Source organism: Hylobates moloch, unplaced genomic scaffold (genome assembly GCF_009828535.3).
Source record: "Hylobates moloch isolate HMO894 unplaced genomic scaffold, HMol_V3 SCAFFOLD_5, whole genome shotgun sequence".
NCBI classification, from domain to species: Eukaryota; Metazoa; Chordata; class Mammalia; order Primates; family Hylobatidae; genus Hylobates; species Hylobates moloch.
Window position 1 is genome coordinate 26,284,565 of NW_026652280.1, and position 23,889 is coordinate 26,308,453.

Sequence of the window (23,889 nt, forward strand, 5' to 3'; positions counted from 1 at the left end):
TCAACTGTTGATTGTTTAATGTTACCATAATTATTTTAGTAAAACCAAATTTGTGGCTATAGAAAAATCATGAATGATAGTGAGGTATTCAAAAAGAGAAAAAGAGAAAGATGAAGGAGAAAGAGAATGAGATGGAGGAGTTCAAGAAAGAGGAAGGATGACATGAGAAAGAGTAATAAAAGAACTAGGAAAAGAATAAAAGTGAGGAAGACATGGAAAGAGAGATTAAAAAATGGAAGGGAAAAAAGGAATATAGAGTTTTTACTCTCAATTTTTACTAGAATAATTTCAGATGTATCAGTTAAGGAGTAAGAGAATTTCATTGTTAGCTATAATAGGCAATTATTTTGTGCTGTCACATTTTCAATAAATACGAGTTTATCTTTATATTTACCTTTAATTGACACTAATTTTGATTACCTAGCTTTAAGAATATTTATCATATCTTACTTCTTTTCAAAGGACCTCTCATTTTTATGAATTCTTACCTTTTAAATTTCTAACTCTAATTCTATATATTTCTGCTTTATTATTTAATGTTTTATTCTGTCACTTCATTACCCATTCCTTTTAAATTTTATTTTAAAAATTTAGTCATGATGTTTCTATTTCCAGAGCAATTTCTGATTTGCTAATTTTGAGGATTCTGCTTATATTTAATTTATTAATATATAAATCTTATATGAATCCTAATATCCTACTGATGAATGTTTCAGGACAACTACCAGCTAAGCAAATAAAGTAGGTTGTCTTTTATATCAAGAAAAGGTAATGATAATATCATAAGCAAGTAAAAAAATTACATATAGATGTTTTTCAAAAGCCTCATAAAAAAAGCAAGAGAAGCTATATTACATAGTTACGGTTCATGATTACTATTATAAATTACACTGATTCTTGTGAACGAAATGGTTAAGGTCAATTATTCAAAATAAAATAAATAGAAAACATCTTATTTCAGATGATCTTGAAGACAAGTAACTTGTTATGAGGACCATGATTATTGCATAATCAATGCTATGTCATTCATGGGCTAGCATTATTTACATGGCATTTTGTTTTTGTTTTTTAACCATTTTTCTTTTTCTATTTCTTCTTTCTTTTTCTTTTTTTTATTATTATACTTTAGGTTTTAGGGTACATGTGCACAATGTGCAGGTTTGTTACATATGTATCCATGTGCCATGTTGTTTTGCTGCACCCATTAACTCGTCATTTAGCATTAGGTATATCTCCTAATGCTGTCCCTCCCCCTCCCCCAACCCCACAACAGTCCCCGGAGTGTGATGTTCCCCTTCGTGTGTCCATGAGTTCTCATTGTTCAATTCCCACCTATGAGTGAGAACATGCGGCGTTTGATTTTTTGTCCTTGCGATAGTTTACTGAGAATGATGGTTTCCAGTTTCATCCATGTCCCTACAAAGGACATGAACTCATCATTTTTTATGGCTGCATAGTGTTCCATGGTGTATATGTGCCACATTTTCTTAATCCAGACTATCGTTGGACATTTGGGTTGGTTCCAAGTCTTTGCTATTGTGAATAGTGCCGCAATAAACATACATGTGCATGTGTCTTTATAGCAGCATGATTTATAGTCCTTTGGGCATATACCCAGTAATGGGATGGCTGGGTCAAATGGTATTTCTAGTTTAAGACTATGTATTCACTAATGTTTCCCTGTTGTGTTTTGCATGTGAACATATAGTAAGAATCAATGTTCCCAAAGTTGGAGTTCATTCCTTTTTTAAGAGACTTTTTGAAGCTGAGTTAACAAGAAGATAATCAGAGTGATAGTAACTGGGAAAAAGTCTTACCATCTAGATCATTCTCTGGAGTCTCTGCAGTATACCAGTTGGAAGGTGGTCCAGTACCATTGACTGTCATGGCTGACACCTGGAAACTGTACTGACTTCCTTTCTCCAGTCCTACGAAAGAATTTTCCACAGGGTGGGAAGAAAGTTACTATGCACCAAGTATTCCTACCTGGGTTTCAAAAAGCTTCAGCAAAATTGTAACAATAGTGAACATGCCTTACATTGTTTGTGACTGTTGTGGTAATGATTATTTTGACTAAAAGGGTAGAAATATCATAGCAAGAAATCAAATTAATTTTTATACATTATGAGTTTTTCTCCAGTTTATAAAAATGTGTCCATGTAAATAGCCTCAGGGCAGACACAGAATATAAAATATAAATTACGAAGAAATAATCAAAAATTGCATGGATCATTTTTCCTCACTGTTCAGAAGATTCATGTCTATAAATCAAGAACAGTCGATGTAAAAATTTATGTCTCCATCATTCATTCAAGGTCTGGGAATATGTTTTCTTTAGGCCAAAAATCAAGAATCCAAAGACAATGCACTTCAGAAGAAAATATTAGGGCTTTTGTCTCTTAAAACCAGCTTTCAAGAATATTTTGTTTTGCATTAGCTTCCACACAAGAGATATAGAATATCAATCCCTACGATGATTTTGGCATAATATTGTGCACAATGATCACATTAGGGCTTATTTCAAAATGCAGAGAGAACATAGGTAAACTAGAGACCACATGGATCATTTATCTGATATATGAAAATTTTTGATGTAAGTGACTTTCCTCTTACAAAAAGCTGAAAGTAGCTCATTAACATGATAAATTATTGTAAAACAAATGATATTTGTGAAAAGACCATAGGACAGTTTTGAGGCTCAGACTAAATGATCAACTCCTTAAACCTCAAGGAATTAAACAACCCTGATAAAGATAATAATGTAACTGTTATCCCCCATTCATCTGAAATAGTGCAAATATTTGGTGTCAAGAAAAACAATACATAATAAAAGAAATTATGCTCATGTACAAAATTACATTTGAAGATTTTTTGCATAGGAAGATGAATACTTAGTAGTAAGGGGAATTCAAACTTACTAATAGGAGATGGTATTTTAAATAATGGTTAGAAAGGATTAGTTATTGTCAAAGAACAAACAGTTGCCTTCAATAGACAGTACTATTAGACCATTTGATAAATTCACCTACATAATGATATCTACAACACAAATTTCTGTCCTCTAAAGAAGCTTCTAATTTTATAAAATAGACTAGAAGCTCCATGAAGACATATATTGAGACTGTCATTGGTGCTCTTGTCTTTGTTATTAATATTATTCAGGTTTTAATTGTATATTCATAGGGCCCACAACAGTACCTGAAGCAGGGAAGATGCACACACAAAACAACACTTGAAAAATCCACTAAAACTAAAACTTAACATAAAGAAAACATTAGGTTAATACACAGCATTCAACCACATCAACAAGATGGCAAAGAGATGCTTCGAACATAAGGCCTTTGTCATTCCTTAAGTAGGCTCATGCTCACTTTGATTTGTTAACATGGCATTGATCTAATTTCGTTCATCTTTTTCACCATTTCATAGGCACTGTTGTTGATTACAGAGGCAGAGGGGTTACAGAGATTTTCTGGGAAATTAAAAAATTAATAGGGAGAGAACCCTGAGAAGAAATGGTTACCTACTCATAACAGCTTATGTCTTTCATAATGCTCTTATTTAAAATAAAGTTCTAATCCATCAAAAATGTACTCTTGGTCAGGTGCAGTGGCTCATGCCTGTAATCCCAGCACTTTGGGAGGCCGAAGCAGGTGGATCACAAGGTCAGGAGATCGAGACCATCCTGGCTAACACAGTGAAACCCCGTCTCTACTAAAGATACAAAAAATTAGCCGGGCATGGTGGCGGGTGCCTGTGGTCCCAGCTACTCGGGAGGCTGAGGCAGGAGAATGGCGTGGACCCGGGAGGCAGAGCTTGCAGTGAGCAGAGACCGCGTGCCACTGCACTCCAGCCTGGGTGACAGAGTGAGACTCCATCTCAAAAAATATATATATATATATATACTCTTGTGTTATGTAGAAGTTTAACTTCATTTTTCTTTAAGATGAATAAACAATCATGTCAATACTGTCTCCAGTGATTGATTTGAAATACCCTCTGTGATGGTCAGTTATATGTACCAACTTAGGTAGGCTACAGCACCCAGTTATTCAATCCAACACTAATTGAGGTATTGCTGTGAAGGTATTTTGTCAATAGGACTAAAGTCCATATATAGTTGACTTTAACTAAGAGATATTTCTGTAGTCCATTTGGATGGCCCAGATTCAGTCAGATAAAAGACCTTAAGTGCAGAACTGAGGTTGCCCTGAGGCAGAAATTCTGCCTTGCCATGGCTGTGGACTTAGCTTGAGAGCTCCAGCCTGCCCCTCTTAATGGCCTGCCCAGTGATTTTGGAATTGCCTGGCCAGCCATCATAACCACTTAGACCAATTCCTTGCAATACTTTTCTTAGTATGTATTTCCTGCTGGCTCTTTCTTTCTCTGGTAGAAATCTGACTGATGTACCTGTTTTAAGTAAAACAAAGTCTGCTAACAACTTGAAGCTATCATTACAAAGCAATTTAGATCTTTGTTGGTTTAAAGTCTGTTTTATCAGAGATTAGGAATGCAACCCCTGCTTTTTTTTTTCTTTCTTTCCATTTTCTTGGTAAATATTCCTCCAGCCCTTTATTTTGAGCCTATGTGTGTCTCTGCAAGTGAGATGGGTCTCCTGAATACAGCACACTGATGGGTCTTGACTCTTTATCCAATTTGCCAGTCTGTATATTTTAATGGGGCATTTAGCCTGTTTACATTAAAGGTTAATATTGTTATGTGTGAATTTGATCCTGTCATTATGATGCTAGCTGGTTATTTTGCTCATTAGTTGATGCAGTTTCTTCATGGTGTCAATGGTCTTTACAATTTGGTATGTTTTTGCAGTGGCTGGTACCAGTTGTTCCTTTCCATATTTAGTGCTTCCTTCAGGAGCTCTTGTAAGGCAGGCCTGGTGGTGACAAAATCTCTCAGCATTTGCTTGTCTGTAAAGGATTTTATTTCTTCTTTGCTTATGAAACTTAGCTTGGCTGGATATGAAATTCTGGGTTGCCAATTCTTTTCCTTAAGCATGTTGAATATTGGCCCCCACTATTCTCTGATTTGTAGTGTTTCTGCAGAGAGATCTGCTGTTAGTCTGATGGGCTTCCCTTTGTGGATAACCCAACCTTTCTCTATGGCTGCCCTTAACATTTTTTCTTTCATTTCAACCTTGGTCAATCTGACCATTATGTATCTTGGGGTTGCTTTTCTCAAAGATTAAAAAAAAAAAAGAAGGGCATTACATAATGGTAAAGGGATCAATGAAACAAGAAGAGCTAACTATCCTAAATGTATATGCACCCAATACAGGAGCACCCGGATTCATAAAGCAAGTTCTTAAGGACCTACAAAGAGACTTTGACTGCCACTCAATAACAGTGGGAGACTTTAACACCCCACTGTCAATATTAGACAGATCAACAAGACAGAAAATTAAGAAGGCTATTCAGGACTTGAACTCAGCTCTGGACCAAGAGGACCTAACAGACATCTACAGAACTCTCCACCCCAAATCAACAAAAAATACATTCTTCTTAGCACCACATTGCACTTATTCTAAAATTGACCACATAAATGGAGGTAAAAAACTCCTCAGCAAATGCAAAAGAACGAAAATCATAACAAATAGTCTCTTAGACCACAGTGCAATCAAATTAGAACTCAGGATTAAGAAACTCACTCAAAACCACACCACTACATGGAAACTGAACAGCCTGCTCCTGAATGACTACTGGGTAAATAAAGAAATTAAGGCAGAAATAAATAAGTTCTTTGAAACCAATGAGAACAAAGACACAACATACTACAATCTCTGGGACACAGCTAAAGCAGTGTTTAGAGAGAAATTTATAGCACTTAATGCCCACAGGAGAAAGCAGGAAAGATCTAAAATTGACACCCTAATATCACAATGAAAAGTACTAGAGAAGCAAGAGTAAACAAATTCAAAAGTTAGCAGAATGCAAGAAATAACTAAGATCAGAGCAGAACTGAAGGAGACAGAGACACAAAAACCCTTCAAAAAAATCAATGAATCCAGGAGGTGGTTTTTTGAAAAGATTAACAAAATAGACCACTAGCCTGACAAATAAAGAAGAAAAGAGAGAATAATCAATAGACACAATAAAAAATGATACAGGGGAGATCACCACTGATCCCACAGAAATACAAACTACCATCAGAGAATACTATAAACACCTCTATGCAAATAAACTAGAAAATCTAGAAGAAATGGGTAAATTCCTGGACACACATGCCCCCTGCCCACTGCAAGACTAAACCAGGAAGAAGTCCAATCCCTGAATAGACAAATAGCAAGTTCTGAAATTGATGCAGAAATAGCCTACCAACCAAAAAAAGCTCAGGACCAGACGGATTTATAGCAAATTCTACCACAGGTAAAATGATGAGCTGGCACCATTCCTTCTGAAACCATTCCAAACAAAAGAAAAAGAGGGACTCCTCCCTAACTCATTTTATGAGGCCAGCACCATCCTGATACCAAAACCTGGCAGAGACACAACAAAAAAAGTAAATTTCAAGCCGATATCCCTGATGAACATCAATGTGAAAATCCTCAATAAAATACTGGCAAACCGAATCCAGCAGTACATCAAAAGCTTATCCACTGTGATCAAGTTGGCTTCATCCCTGGGATGCAAGGCTGGTTCAACATATGCAAATCAATAAACATAATCCATCATATAAACAGAACCAAAGACAAAAACGACATGATTATCTCAATAGATGCAGAAAAGGCCTTTGATAAAATCCAACACCCCTTCATGCTAAAAACTCTCAATAAACTAGGTATCGATGGAATGTATCTCAAAATAATATGAGCTACTTATGACAGACACACAGCCAATATACTGCATGGGCAAAAGCTGGAAGCATTCCCTTTGAAAGCCGGCACAAGACAAGGATGCCCTCTCTCAGCACCCCTATTCAAAATAGTATTGGAAATTCTGGTCAGGGCAATCAGGCAAGAGAAAGAAATAAAGGGTATTCAAATAGGAAGAAAGGAAGTCAAATGGTCTCTGTTTGCAGATGACCTAACTGTATATTTAGAAAATCCCATAATCTCAGCCCAAAATTTCCTTAAGCTGTTAAGCAATGTCAGCGAAGTCTCAGGATATAAAATCAATGTGCAAAAATCACAAGCATTCCTATACACCCATAATAGACAGCCTAATCATAAGTGAACTCCCATTCACAATTGCTACAAAGAGAATAAAATACCCAGGAATACAACTTACAAGGTATGTGAAGGACATCTTCAAGGAGAACTACAAACCACTGCTCAAGGAAATAAGGACACAATCAAATGGAAAAACATTCCATGCTCATGGATAGGAAGAATCAGTATCATGAAAATAGCCATACTGCCAAAAGTAATTTATAGATTCAATGCTATTCCCATCAAGCTACCATCGACTTTCTTCACATAATTAGAAAAAAAAAAACTACTTTAAATTTCATATGGATTCAAAAAAGAGCCTGCATAGCCAAGATAATCCTAAGCAGAAAGAACGAAGCTGGAGGCATCAGCCCACCTGACTTCAATCTATACTATAAGCTACAGTAAACAAAACAGCATGGTACTGGTACCAAAACAGATATGTAAAGCAAAGGAACAGAACAGAGGCCTCAAAAATAACACCACACATCTACAATCATCTGGTCTTTGACAACTAGAGAAAAACAAGCCATGGGGAAAGGATTTCCTATTTAATAAATGATGTTGGGAAAACTGGCTAGCCATATGCAGAAAACTGAAACTAGACCCCTTCCTTACACCTTATATGAAAATTAACTCAAGATGGATTAAAGACTTAAATGTAAGACCTAAAATCATAAAAACTCTAGAAGAAAACCTAGGACATAGGCATGGCCAAAGACTTCATGACTAAAACACCAGAAGCAATGGCGACAAAAGCAAAAATTGACAAATGGGATTTAATTAAACTAAAGAGCTTATGCACAGCAAAAGAAAGTATTATCAGAGTGAACAGGGAACCTACAGAATGGAAGAATAATTTTTTAATCTATCCATCTGAAAAAGGGATAATATCCAGAATCTACAAGGAACTTACACAAATTTACAAGACAAAAAACAAACAATCCCATCAAAAAGTGGGTGATGGATATGAACAGACAATACTACTACAAAAGAAGACATTTATGTGGCCAAAAATATATGCAAAAAAAGATCATCACTGGTCATTAGAGAAATGCTAATCAAAACCACAATGAGATACCATCTCATGTCAGTTAGAATGGCGATCATCAAAAAGTCAGGAAACAACAGATGCTGGAGAGGATGTAGAGAAATAGGAATGCTTTTACACCACTGGTGGGAGTATAAATTAGTTCAACCATTGTGGAAGATAGTGTGGCGATTCCTCAAGGATCTAGAACCAGAAATACCATTTGACCCAGCAGTTCCATTACTGGGTACATACCCAAAGGATTATAAATCATTCTACTATAAAGACACATGCACATGTATGTTTATTGCAGCACTATTCACAATAGCCAAGACTTGGAACCAATGCAAATGCCCATCAATGACAGACTGGATAAAGAAAATGTGGCACATATACATCATGGAATACTATGCAGCCATAAAAAAGGATGGGCTCATGTCCTTTGCAGGGACATGGATGAAGCTGGAAACCATAATTTTCAGCGAACTAACACAGGAAGAGAAAACCAAACACCACATATTCTCACTCATAAGTGGGAGCTCAACAATGAGAACACATTGACACAGGGAGGGGAACACCATATACCAGGGCCTGTCAGGGAGTGGGGGGCTAGGGGAGGGATAGCTTTAGGAGAAATACCTAATGTAGATGACAGGTTAATGGGTGCAGCAAACCACCATGGCACGTGTATACCTATGTAACAGATCTGTACTTTCTGCACATGTATTCCAGAACTTAAATTATAATAATAATAAAAAGAAAGCTGCTTAGAGGCCATCTAGTGTATTGTAAGTATTTCCCCAAAGGGATCTCACCCGGCCAGGCCAAACTATTTATCAGAGTATCCCTTCCAACCATATACCATAGGGGAGCTCTTCATATCTTCCTTTCTATTACATCTGCAGTGAAGTTTTAGCATCCTGTAGAGATTAGTGCCTCAGGTCACTCTGAAAATCCTGCCAAATGTCTTTGAAGTATTATATTTTATCTTTAAAACACCTTCGACTTTGCTGGGCTGTGGAATCTAACTACAAACACCTAACAAAGCTAGGTTAAGTATAAAAAAATTTAAATATGTATATAGAATCCCATTATTAAGGAAAATCTTAAGTAATATCTAGTCAAATGGCTCATATAATGCTGAATATCTAACAAAGTATTCCCGTAAATAAAGCAGGAATACTTTTGTTGGATGAGAAATTCACCAATGGAGATAACTCACTTTCAAGTTTTGCTTTTTAGAAAAGTTCTTCCTTAGATTGCACTGAATCTGATTTACCATAGTATCACTTACAGATAGACTGCACTAGTTTTATCCTAGTGGGATAAAAACAAATTAAGTTTCTCCTATAAAATATGTTTATCCAAGACTTTGGATTCTAAATTCAGTACCTTTTGTATCAAACCTTTATCAAGAAAATTAAACTTGTGATCCTTTTTTTATACCCAAGTAAGTGCATGATATAAAGCAGAAGCAGAAATTTTGGCTTTTCAGGGAAGCAGTCTGGACATTACTTTTAGAATTCCAGGTTTCAGGTGGCCCTGCTTCTATGCTGTGATTTGGTTTGGAAAATTTTAGATGTATTGGAGGCCCTTTTAATAGCTATTTCCTATCTAAAGTGATTAAGTAATAATACATGCTTCCACTTTATAGTGTTTCTTGTGAGGGTCAAATGAAAAATTGCTTGTAAAAGTAATTTATAAAATCAAGCGTTTCATAGATGTAATGATAACTGACATTGGTACAGTCATTTCCAGGTTACTTTCTTGATTTTCAAATACCCTGGGATTTGGGCATAGAAGACATGATTGGTCCCATTTTAGAGACAAGGATAATAAGGCTCAGAGAAATTAAGCTAAGGTATTATGGTGTTTTAATTAAAACTTGGGGCCGGGCGCGGTGGCTCACGCTTGTAATCCCAGCACTTTGGGAGGCCGAGGCGGGCGGATCACGAGGTCAGGAGATCGAGACCACGGTGAAACCCCGTCTTTACTAAAAATACAAAAAAATTAGCCGGGCGTGGTGGCGGGCGCCTGTAGTCCCAGCTACTCGGAGAGGCTGAGGCAGGAGAATGGCGTGAACCCGGGAGGCGGAGCTTGCAGTGAGCCAAGATTGCGCCACTGCACTCCAGCCTGGGCGACAGAGCGAGACTCCGTCTCAAAAAAAAAAAAAAAAAAAACTTGGGCTATCCTTGTGTAAAGAATCTTGGCTCTGTTCTCTCTTGCTGGGCACCTTCAAAGGCCCACATGCCCTATGCTACAACCCAAGAGAGACATTAGCAACAAATGTAAAGCACTATGCAGGCATGGAAGAAATATCTGTTTATGATGACTACATCAGACTTGAATAATCGGCAGGTAGGGAGGTTAAAATTGATGATTCTGTTATTTTTGACAGTGGATCAAGCTAAGAAATCAGTAACATCCAAAATTCAGTCTCAAGAAGAGTTAATTTGTTCTCTTGCTTAGAAATGCGGCCGGGAGCGGTGGCTCAAGCCTGTAATCTCAGCACTTTGGGAGGCCGAGGCAGGCGAATCACTTGAGGTCGGGATTTCCAGACCAGGCTGGCCAACATGGTGAAACCCCGTTTCTACTAAAAGTACAAAAATTAGCCTGGCATGGTGGCACATGTCTGTAATCCCAGCTATTCAGGAGGCTGAGGTGGGAGAATCACTTGTACCCGGGACACGGAGGTTGCGGTGAGCCGAGATCATGCCACTGCACTCAACCCTGGGCCACAGAGTGAGATTCTGTCTTCAAAATAAATAAATAAATAAATAAATAAATAAATAAATAAATAAACAAACAAACAAACAAACAAACCCTATTAGAAAAAAGAGATATCTTCCAGAGTTATACCAAGCAACTTTTGGGGACCCCAACTCTGATAGCTGATATCAGAAGATCTTTCAATGTTGCTTTCCTTCCCTCCCTTTCTTCCTTTCTTCCTTTTTACTTCCTTCCTTCCTTTTACTCCCTTCCTTCCCTCTCTTCCCTTCCCTTCCTTCCTTCCCTCCTTCTTCCCTTCCTTCCTTGTTTCCTTCCCTTCCTTCCTTCTTCCCTTCCCTTCCTTCCTTCCCTCCTGCTTCCCTTCCTTCCTTGTTTCCTTCCCTTCCTTCCTTCTTCCCTTCCTTTCCTTCCTTCTTCCCTTCCCTCCCTCCTTCCCTTCTCTCCTTCTTCCCTTCCTTTCTTCCTCCCTTCCTTCTCCCTTCCTCTCCCCACTCCCTCCCTCCCCTTCCTTTCCCTTCCGTCCTCTCCCCTCCCTTTCCCTTCCTCTCTCTCTTTCATTGGAGGTGGAGTAAAGAGAAGCCAGTCTGTAATTAAAAGCTTTTTTTTTTTTTGAGACGGAGTCTTGCTCTGTCGCCTAGGCTGGAGTGCAGTGGCACAATCTCAGCTCACTGCAAGCTCCTCCTCCTGGTTTCACGCCATTCTCCTGCCTCAGCCTCCCGAGTAGCTGGGACTACAGGCACCTGCCACCACGCCCGGCTAATTTTTTGTATTTTTAGTAAAGACGGGATTTCACTGTGTTAGCCAGGATGGTCTCGATCTCCTGACCTCGTGATCTTCCCACCTCGGCCCCCCAAAATGCTGGGATTCAGGCTTAAGCTACTGCACCCGGCCAATTAAAAGCTTTTTTTTTTTGTATGTATATTTTGAAAAGCTGTTATCTTAGATCTAGTTCCTGAACTGGGATAATAGGAATATTTTTAAAAATTTAAATAATTTGGCCATGAAAGCGTTTATTTAATCTGTTCTAGAGTTAGTCAGCTCCTCTAGCTGTATGGTAATCTTTTTTTTTTTTTTTTTTTTTTTTTTTTTTTTTTTTTTTTTTTTTTGAGACAGAGTCTGGTTCTGTCGCCCAGGCTGGAGTGCAGTGGTGCAATCTCCGCTCACTGCAAGCTCTGCCTCCCGGATTCATGCCATTCTCCTGCCTCAGCCTCCCGAGTAGCTGGGACTACAGACGCCTGCCACCACACCCAGCTAATTTTTTTTTTTTTTTTTTGTATTTTTAGTAGAGACAGGGTTTCACAGTATTAGACAGGATGGTCTCGATCTCTTGACCTCGTGATCCGCCTGCCTCGGCCTCCCAAAGTACTGGGATTACAGGCATGAGCCACCACGCCCAGCCCGCTGTATGGTAATCTTTAAGTTTTATTGTCCAATAGACATCTTTTTCCATCCTTGTGTTTTTCTCCTATCCCTTTTAATACTGATACAATCACGAATGCATTGCCTATCTATGGGAAGAAACACATTATTTACAGTTTAAGAGGTAAGAGTATAGGTTTTCTATTCAGGCAGTATTAGTTTTGAATTTTCATTCCATTATTTATTAGCTGGTTGACCATGAAAACCAGGCCTCTTTGTTTACTTCCACGCCCTCATCCATAAAATGGGGATACATAAATAAAAACTGTCATAAAGATTAAAATGGAAAACACATGTATAGCTTTTAGCATAGTGAATGGTTTGAGTTCAGTAAGTAATAATATGGCTGTTATTATTGTTGTAAATGTTAAACACTGCTTTTAATGTTAATTATCTTTCATAAAGTTATATAACAGGCTTAGTCACTCACAATAAAGTGAACTAAAGATGACAACATGCATAGTGAAAGGAGCACATAATGAGGAGTTGGAACACACACAATTCACCTGGGATCATCTCCTTAACTAGTGGAGGACCTTAGCCATATCACCCTCCAGACCTGTTATTTCTTCTGTAAAATAAGCAGTTTGGCCAGGCGTGGTGGTACACGCCTGTAATCTCAGCACTTTGGGAGGCCAAGGAGAGCGGATCACCTGAGATCAGGAGTTCGAGACCAGCCTGGCCAACATGGCAAAACCCCGTCTCTACTAAAAATACAAAAAATTAGCTGGGTGTGGTGGTGCATGCCTGTAATCCCAGCTACTGGTGAGGCTGAGGCAGGAGAATCACTTGAACCCGGGAGACAGAAGTTGCAGTGAGTCGAGATTGCACCATTGCACTCCAGTCTGGGCAATGAGTGAAACTCCATCTCAAAAATAAATAAATAAATTAATTAATTAATTAAAATAAAATAAAATAAAACCAAACCAAACCAGTTTGGATGAGACGAATTCTGTTTCCTGCTATGTTTGTCAGGATCATAAAGTTCAATCTCAATGTGTGTGTGTGTGTGTGTGTGTGTCCTAGATGCTTCTAAGTATACCTTTACTGTAAAGGAAGTACGGTGTAACTAGCGATGCTTTTCATAGCTGTAAAAAATTCAGTTGTTGAAAGTTGATTATCTCTGCAGGTTTCTATCCTGAATGCTAAGTGTCCTCAAGCTCTGTAATTTTTATGTTCTATTTCTAATTTTTAGACCTTCTAGTAAGAGATGGCATATTATTCAAACAACACAATTTCCCCAATGTTAGCCCTGTTATAAAATTGCTATGCTATTATTTCAATTTTTCAGTCCATAAATTATCAATGCATCTTTATTATTATGTTTATTATATACTGACCATGAAACACAAGAAAACTCTTAAATTCAATTCAAACAACCTTCCCTGAAGAGCAGTCAAAAATTAAAAACATTTTAAAATTTAGTTGACATGGGTTCTCACAATAAACCTGATAGCAGCAATTTCAATTCTTGTTATAACTCTGAATTACTTTGTTATTGCAGATGTCTCATTATTCTCATGAAAAAAACACATGCACACAAAAAACACCTGTCTAACAAATAGAAGATTGTAAAAAAGGAAATGTTTGGGTATCTACACCTGAATATTTATAACATACAAATGGAGCATTCTGAAATTTCCAATTTTTTAAACAGCCAAATCAATAAATCCATGTATCTTACAGGTATTAAAATCATAGGATCAAATCCTTTACATTTTATAGTGCTGTAGATTTATATGGAAAACCAATGACTTTTGCTTACAACAAAGTGTGCAAGTTGCTAGATATATCCTGGGGACATGTCTAAACCACAGCCAATCTACCAGTGTCAAGTGCTCCCTGGTTCCTTAATGTTTTGTAGCACTGAAGACATATATTCCCACAATGTCTAGCAATGCAACAGGTGTTTCCGTGGCCCAGTCACAGAGCAGGGCAGAGGAGGGAACGATTTTCCAAAGCTATTCAAAAAAAATGTAAGTATATGATGCTGTTCATTAACTCTTTTTATTGCTTTAGTTCAAATTTAGAAAGAGTATATATATATATATATGTTTGCAGTAAATCTCAGGCATAGTCGCACATATAACTGCTCATATTTTGTTTGCATTCCTAAATCCTTTATTATAACTCATGAAATCAAGATGTAACAATATGAATAAAGCCTACACATTTTGGATCCAAATTCTTACAGCTCTATAAAGATGCAAATGGGCATTTGTGAACTGTTCCTAATGACTAATTAATTCACATCACTTTTCTTTTGGCTGAAATGATAATAAACCAGAGTGGTGATGGGTTACCTCATGCTGATTAGAAGCTCTAATTGTCACACATATTTTAGATGAATGAAAATATAGAACTGAATTATTTATTTTTGAATAAGTAAAGTTTATTAGAAGATACAACTCAAAATGATTGTCCTTGAGAGGAAAAATAAAAAAAGGAGTCTGTAGTAGTTTGAATGGTATCCCCCTAGAATTCGTGCATGTCTGAAGGATCAGCATGTGACCTTACTTGGAAATAGGGTCTTTACAGTTATAATTAGTTGATGATCTCAAGATGAAGTCATCCTGGATTTCAAGTAGGCTCTATCTCTAATGTCCTAATTGGGAGAGGAGAGAGGCCAGGCACAGTGTCTTATGCCTATAATCCTAGCACTTTTGGAGGCCGTGGAGGGAGAATGACTTGAGGCCAGGAGTTTGAGACCAGCCTGGGCAACAAAGCAAGACCTTGTCTCTACGAAAAATTTAAAAAATTAGCTGGGTGTGGTGAAACACACCTGTAGTCCCAGCTGCTCAGTAGGCCAAGGCAGGAGGATCACTTGAGCCCAGTGGGTCAAGTCTGCAGTAAACTATGATCATGCCACTGTACTCCAGCTTGGGTAAGAGAGCAAAACCCTGTCTCAAAAAAACAAAACAAAACAAATAAAAAAGGAAGAGGAGAGAACACAGAGAGGAAAGTATAAAAAGATGGAGGCAGACATTAGAGCAATAAATCTACAAGCCAAGGAAGACCAGGTACTGCCGGTAACTCCAGCAGTTAGGAGACAGGTGTGGGATGGGTTCTTTCTCAGAGCCTACAGAGGGAGCTGAACCTGCCAACACCTTGAGTCAGACTTCTGGCCTCCTGAACTATGAGAATAAATGTCTATTCTTTCAAGTTATGAAATTCGTGGTATTTTGTTTTGGGTCTCTGCTGGTGAGAAGGCTAATAGTTGCTGCTCTGTGTTTTTTCAATGATTTTACCTTAAACAGAGGGAAAGTCCTAAATGTTGTGTTACTTAGGGAGTCAGAATCTTCGTTTGAAAATACTAAACTGAATTTGTTAACTTCCATTTGCCAAAATAACTCATAAGGACTAAGCAATTAACGCTAGCAAATTCTATTGGCCATGAGGCTACTATTCTTCATTTGTTTTCTGGACCACTGTTTTCTAAGCCATTCAGATGATACTAAGTTAGCATTAGTGGGAAGAAATCTTCAATTTTTGAAAGCAAAAATAGTAATATTTTTAACTTACTGTTTTTCATTTTGCATATGCAATTAAAAATACATATCATATTGTTGTTACAAAGTAAGCAATATTCACGATCAACATTTTGGTATATATATTATTGTAAATATTTTTATGTGAATGCTTTTTTAAATAAATATGAGCTCTTGAACTAATACTGACTTAAAACTGGGGTATTTGCTTACTATGTTTTAAATAATCATAATTTACTCATGATTTAACATTTTTACACTATTTCATTTAAATTAGACATATAGTATTCCAAGATACAATTGTGTCTCAATTTTTTAGGTAACTCCCTATAGTTGGATATTTAGGTTTTTAAAAACACTATTTGCTATTAAAATAATATGACAATATGCATCTAGCTAAAAACTTTGCAAAAATATGATTGCTTCCTAGGATAAACTCTTAAAATTTGGAAACCTGGGTTATATCTTTATGAAAAGAAAATTATACATAACAGACATACATCCACATACACATGTATATACCTCTGTATAAAATACATATATATATATACACATTGCTTTCCAGAAAGGTTATAGACATTTTCTGTCCCACAAACAGTGTATGAGAGTTTACATTTCTCATATGCTTTCCAGAATGGGATGCCCTCATTTATTTTTATCTTTATTACTTTAATCGAAGGAAAATGCTAACTCATTTTTATTTTAATTTGCATTTCTCTATTTGCTAATGAGATTGAACATTTTATCATCTTTATTGGCTGCATATAGTTCTGTGAATTGAACGTCCAATCATTAGCTTTTTTATTGGAATATTCATCCTTTAGTTATTTTATAGTAAGAAATTAATTTTATATTCTCAATGTTTATCATTTGAGAAGCAAAAGCAATGATGACAAAGTTTTGAGGCTTCAAATCTCTATGTCTGGAAGAGCTTGGATTAAATTATCCTTAGTGTCTCTTCTACTCTAATATTAAATCTTAGAATCCATACTAAAATATTTTTAGCAAGATTTTTCAATTTTGGTGATTTCTCTCAAAGTAAAAGTCATATTTTACCAAATATCCTAATGAACACATGTTCCTCACTTCGATTATTTTTACCATCTTCCCCATTACTTTGTCAGGGGAAAAAAAACATAGGATATCGGCTTTTCAAAATCTTTTAAAATTATATGGTAAATGTCACAACTTTCTGTTAGATTCAACCATTCCCTGCCTCAGAGATTTTGTCCATATTTAAAACATGATTTTTGGCAATCTACTTTGGAAATGCTCTGGCCGTTATGCTAAAATTATATAGGCATAAAAGACAACCTGAGAGAAAAGAAGAAAAAATAAATAAACAAGTTACTTTCAAGTCTCTGATTGTAGGCCGAACAAGAAGCTTATAATGTGTGTGTGTCATGATTTCAAATGGAAATTCACTGAGTATCTGGCGTAGAGAAAAGGAATACATAAGGGATTACTTTCTTTTTTCTCACTTGCACTGGTAGTTTAACTCATCTATAAATTGTAAGTCATGTGCTTTATGGTTTGTATGTCGTCCTGAACCAGTTTATGTGCCACTTGAGAGTCGCTCAACTTCATCTACCCAGCTGTGTCATGAGCCACTCTATATACTTTGCTTGCCAAGTTTCTGGCAGTAGCTCAAGATGTTCCTAGGTTTGAAAAGCCCTGATCTCTGATCATACCCTAGGCCAAGCCACCATCACATAAAATGCTGATTGACAAAAAGACACCTATGTGTCTGCAGAGTCATCAGAAGCTCTGGCTTCACCGGGGACTGCCTGGGAGGTGCAGAGTAATCAGTAAGCTGTTGGTGAACTCAACCAGTGATAAACAAGAGAGTAACTGCTCACACCTTCTATCCATGGATTGTGAGATAGTTCATGCGGCTTCTCAAGAGACACCCAGGAGACCTAGCAAGCACTGTGTTTACCCCGAAGTTGTGGCCACCACAGATGGATAACGTACCACCATTGTCTGTTTTCTCCTCTTCCCTGGATCGCTTTCCTTGTTCTCTCATTCTTGTTTTCCTGAACTTATAACTTTAAAGGTATTACCTTGAAAGCCTTGCCTCATTCTGTTTTCTAGGAACCTGAGCTGATGTGAATTAAAGGTTGTAGTTATTACATACATGATTATTTTATAAAATTTAAAAAAATATATTCTTTACATGCAAACTGGGTCCAGTTTTCATGGAGAAGTTTGATCTACTCTGAATTCTATCAATATTGCTGCAAAACTGAATTTACTTTATATTAGCAGAAAGTAGAATAATCTCTCTATTTTACAATCTACCCTTTCCTTCAGTTTTAAACCCATTCTCACCCCTGAATAATGGTAGAGGGGAATCAAAGTGATTGAAATTGGAACGATTTCATTAGATGACTTTTAAAAGTTATTAGTTAAAATGTTAAGTTTTTAGATAGCAGATGCTTTTGTTGAATCAGCAATGCTGAGAAACTAGTATGAATAAAAGTTTTATGAAACATGTATTAAGACGATGATCCAGAGAGAAATATATAGTGAAAACATTATAGAGAATGTAAAGTTAAAAATATAAAGGTTGTTGTTGTTCCAGCCAATAGATGTCACCTGCCAGGATGCCAGGAAAAAAACAATGTTCCTTTGGAGTGAGAGTATATTTTATTCCTAAAGCATTTAATTCATCAAAACCTTGCAAGACTACACCATGTGAACACTGACCTGTGAATAGGTACCAGAGGTTGTTTGGCTCCAGTGTTTCCATCTCACCCCTGCGGGTCGTCTTTCTGTGTCGAATTTTATAGCCGGTAATAAATCCATTTTGTGTTCCTGACGGAGGAGGCAGCCAGCTGACTTTGATACTCTGTAAAATAATAGATGTAAATTAAAACATTGAAGAAAGAAAGGACAACAGGACAGGGTCAAAGAAGTAACCAAAACATAAGTGTGAAGAAAGCAGAGAAGCAAGAAGTGTTAGCGATTGCCACTTAAAGACAAATTAAATTCATTCTTACAATCTGACAGCATTCTTATTTGTCTGGTTTTGACAAAAACACACAATTCCTTTGATTGAATGTATTATCACCTCTCCTTTGCATATGCTGCTAAAATGACAGTAAAATATTCTAAATGGTATAAAGCCATAAAACAGTAGAAAATAAGGCTATATTGCATGAGAGATGTCAACTAATATTTGGAAGGTGCAAACTGGAGGGAGATATGGTGTATTAGTCTGTTCTCACACTGCTAATTAAAGACATACTTGAGACTGGGTAATTTATAAAGAAAAAGAGGTTTAATGGACTCACAGTTCCACATAGCTGAGAAGTCTCACAATCATGGCAGAGGGCAAAAGAGGAGCAAAGACATGTCTTACATGGCAGCTGGCAAGCGAACATGTGTAGGGGAACTCCCCTTTATAAAACCATCAGATCTCGTGAGACTTATTTACTATCATGAGAACAGCACAGGAAAGACCTGCCCACATGATTCAATTACCTCCCAACGGGTCCCTCCCATGACAGGTTGGAATTATGGGAGCTACAATTCAAGATGAGATTTAGGTAGGGACACAGCCAAACCATATCATAGGGTGACTGAGCCAAAGAAGAGAGCCTGAAAACTAAATACCTTAAGAGGCAGTAACAAAAAAGCAAGGCAATGAAAAGCATGACAAAAGTCAGGGATGCCTGGACATTGTTCCTGCTTATATAACTTGGAAGGGAGGACTTCCAAGCATAATGTTGAAAGAGGGGAAGGACTGAAAGTCATTCAGATCAGGTTTCTACCCATACCCAGTAAAACCAGGCTACTAACACTCCCTGACCTTGGAGGTGCTGGTAGCTTTATCCTCTGTGGATATTCAACTCAGAGGCCAAAGATTCAGAGATATTAAACACAGGAGAGAACAGGGATGTAGGCAAGGGTAATTAAATTAAAGATGTGAGCTACCCATGTCTTGTTCCTTCATATGATACCTAGAGCAATGGCGACCAGGTATATGCTTCTTGGGTAGAATATCAGATAATCCTTCTCTAGAGAAAATTATAACCTTTGCCCCAGAGTTATAAAAACAGTCATATCCCCGATCAATTACCCAACAATGAGGCTACTACTGATATGGACAGGAGACAGGGAAATACTGGGTAGAAGAAGGTGATTCTCCAGCAAAAGGCCCCACCCTCAAGCCTGGAAACCCACAACCCTAAATGGGAACAGTCATTCCTGTTTTCACATGCAAATGTTGCCTTTTGGCCTGCCACGTCCCCCTATCCTGTACCTATATTAACCCCAAACCCCAGGTTCCACAAGCAAATGAGCAGACTAGCAGAAGAGCAGAGGAACAGAAGAGCAGTGTGGCAGAAAAGAAAAGAAGAGAAGGAGCATCTGAACATTGAGAGGAGTTCAGCTGGGGATGATCAGGTAGGAGATCAGCCATGGGACCACCAAACTCCAGGGTGAGATCATCTTCCCACTCCATCCCCTTTCTAGCTTCCCATCCATCCTGCTGAGAGCCACCTCCATCTGGCAATAAAATCCCCCACATTTACCATCCTTCAATTTGTTCATGTGACCTGATTCTTCCTGGATGCTGGATGAGAACCCAGGTAACAAGAGGGCACTGAGCTGGTTAACACTTAAGCTGTCTGCAGATGGCAGAGCTGAAAGAGCACTGTAGCACACTCACTGGGGCTTTGGGAGTCACAGACACCCACCCCTAGATGCTACTGTGGGCCCAGAGACCAAAAGTGCTCACCCTAGCTCCTGCCCGTCTGCATGCTCCCTGTCCCATAAGGGATTTGAGGGTGCAGCAGCCAAACAGACAAGTCACACATCCTGCAAGGGGGGTCAGTAACTCTCCTATTTCACTACTTAATAAGTCCAACTCAAGTGCCAAAATCTGTAGTTTAAAATCAGCCTTTTCATAGTTCATTTTAATGTAAACTGACAATTTAAGACTACCAGACATCAAAGAAGGCCCTTAGCATAAAGGAAAGTGGAAAAAGTAATACATAAGAAGATAATAACACCTGAAGGAAACATCAGTAATGCAAAGAATGAAATCCAAAAAGAAGTCATTAATACCCTGGTAATCTAAGAAATGATAATCCATCCATCAACAGGATAAAAACACAAGAATATTGAAAGATTTTTAAAAACTTATTACAAATATAGTTTGATTGCACAAGTTAAATATTCAATAGATAAGATGGAAGATGAATTAAAAGAAATCTCTCAAAATTCGGTGGGAATAAATTATCACATGAAATGGGAGAGAAAAGATAACAAATTACAGATTTGGTTCTCAATTTCCAACACCCTTGATAAGATGAGAGAATAAATAAAGCAGGAAAAATAAAAGGTAGAAAATTAGCAAAAATGATAAAATGACCCCTTTCCCAATAAAACGTTACAAAACTGGAATACTTGAGACTCTAGTCTGAAAAAGATTGTGGAATATTAAACAAAATAAATGCAAAACAGATCCATTTCAAGGCACATTACTGTAAAATACTAGAGCCTCATGGAGAGTGGGGAGGGGATCCACAAGTTTCTAGAATGGAGGGGAAAAAAGCAGGTCACATAAAACATGATCAGCAGTAAGAATGGCATCAGATGTCTCAACAACACTTGATACTAGAAAACAACAGAACATTACTCATAAAATTCTAATCTAGGATTTTAAGTCTAGAATTTTATGTCTAGTCAAATAAGCAAGCATAAAGATAATATAACACAAGTATAAGAATATATGCTAAGGACAGTATAGGGATACTTCAGATATACATGGTTTCTAAGATATGTTTGTGTTTTCCTTAACAGGAAGCTAATGAAAGATGTGTTCCAGGAAAAGAGTGCAATCTGAAAAAAAATATATATTTAAAAGGTAACAAACACCAATGAAGACAATGAAGAAAATTGTAATGTGACAGAAGATGTAATATGATGAAAAACCAGACTCAAAAGAGTACATACTGTTTAATTCCATTTATGTGAAGTTAAAGAATAGGCAAAACTAATCTACAGTATTAGAAGTCAGAATAGTCTAAATAGTTGTTCTGGGTTTTGATTGGAAATGGGTACCAGGAGACTTTTTGGGGTGATGGAAGTCTGCATATTCATTTCATGTTTGTTACTCAGATGGATACAATTGTCAAAATACATATTTACGGGCTGAATTTTGCCCACCAAGAGTCATATGTTGAAGTTATAACCCCTGTACCTTAGAAGAATCTGACTTAATTTTGGAGATAAGTCCTTTAAGGAGGTAATGAAGTTTAAATTAGTTCATGAGGGTAGGTCTTAAATATGACATGACTGGTGTCTCTAAAAGAAAATTAGGACACAGGTATGCACAGAGAAAAACCACGTGAAGACACTAGAAGAAGGTAGCCATCTATAAGCCAAGGAGCGAGGCCTCAGAAGAAACCAAATCAAATCTACCAACACATTGATCTTGGACTTCTAGCTTCACTAACTGTGATAAAATAAATGCCTGTTTCTTAAGCCACCCAGTCTGCAATATTTATTATGGCAGCCCTAGAATACTAGTATATTCATGAGACTGAACACTTAAGATTTATAATTTCATTTATTTTAATTACACCTCACCAAAAGAAGGAAGAGGAGGAGAAGCAGCAGTAGAAAAAAGAGAAAAGACTGGGGAAGAAAATGAGGATAGAAGTGTGTCAGCACCAAATCCTGACATAAAAATAAATCAATAGATGATATCTAAAAATGATGAATTAAATTGGTAAACTAAGAGACATCTAAATAAGTAGATTACTGAGAAACATAAAGGTAAATGTCAGAAAAAGAAAAGCAAAACAGCCAAATATCATAAGGCAGTGTTTAGGGAATGGAGGCAGGGTTTGGGGAGGGGAAAGAAAGGGCCTATTTGTTTTTGTTATATGCTTGTTAGTACTATTTAACTTAAAAAATAATGTGCATATAATACTCTGAAAATATTTAAATTAAGTTTTAAAATAAGCACACAGAGGTTTTTTGTTTGTTTGTTTTTTGTTTTTTGTTCTGAGGTGGTAGAAACAAATTACTGGCTGTTAGAAAGAATCCAGACACAGCCGGGTGTGGTGGCTCACACCTGTAATCCCAGCACTTTGGGAGGCTGAGGCAGGTGGATCACCTGTGGTCAGGAGTTCGAGATCAGCCTGACCAGCATGGAGAAACCCCATCTCTACTAAAAATACAAAATTAGCCGGGCATGGTAGTGCATGCCTGTAATCCCAACTACTTGGGAGGCTGAGGCAGGAGAATCGCTTGAACCCAGGAGGTGGAGGTTGCAGTGAGCCGAGATGACACCATTGCACTCCGGCCTGGGCAACAAGAGCAAAACTCCATCTCAGAAAAAGAAGAAAAAGAAAGAAAGAAAGAAAAAGAAAGAAAGAAAGAAAGAAAGAAAGAAAGAAAGAAAGAAAGAAAGAAAGAAAGAGAGAAAGAAAGGAAGGAAGGAAGGAAGGAAGGAGGGAAGGAGGGAAGGAGGGAAGGGAAGGGAAGGGAAGGGAAGGGAAGGGAAGGGAAGGGAAGGGAAGGGAAGGAAGGAAGGAAGGAAGGAAGGAAGGAAGGAAGGAAGGAAAAAAGGAAAGGAAAGGAAAGGAAAAGAAAAGAAAAGAATCCAGAACCAACGTCAAATAATGGATTTGTCCAGGACCTCCCTGTCCCCACTTCAGTCATGGAGCAGAGGCAGAGCTAGACTCTCCAGGGATATAGAAATCCAACTCCTTCTTCCAGATCTACTACAAATTAGCTGGTGCTCTACAAACAAGTTTCTCTGAGAGAAGAAAAAAAATATAATCTAAATTTGCACTTACTTGCTGAGTAACTTACTTTGTTATTTTCTGTATAGCTGCCCTTACCCCAACACTGAATTTGAGAATACTGAAATATTGCTCCTAGAGGAAATAGAGGTTTAGGTTCCTTCAAGCCTCTGGTTACAATATTTTTGTCAACTGATAGGTACACAACCTTGTTTTATGTGTGTTTCTATTTAATGACGCCTTATTTAATATGACAGTATTGTCAACTCTTTAACATTGAACTTTAATGCCAGAAAT

General features: G+C 37.4%; 1 protein-coding gene across 3 annotated transcripts in view; it reads right to left on the reverse strand.

Moving 5' to 3' along the window:
• Positions 1 to 23,889, reverse strand: part of DCC (DCC netrin 1 receptor) — a 1,201,126-nt gene that overhangs the window by 208,404 nt on the left and 968,833 nt on the right. For all 3 annotated transcript variants that reach the window (XM_032152264.2, XM_058438331.1, XM_058438332.1), the window contains exons 13-14: positions 18,539 to 18,680; positions 1,818 to 1,928 (exon numbers count right to left, since the gene is read on the reverse strand). In XM_032152264.2, the coding sequence (XP_032008155.1) occupies positions 1,818 to 1,928; positions 18,539 to 18,680 (253 nt within the window). The remainder of the gene's footprint in view (positions 1 to 1,817; positions 1,929 to 18,538; positions 18,681 to 23,889) is intronic.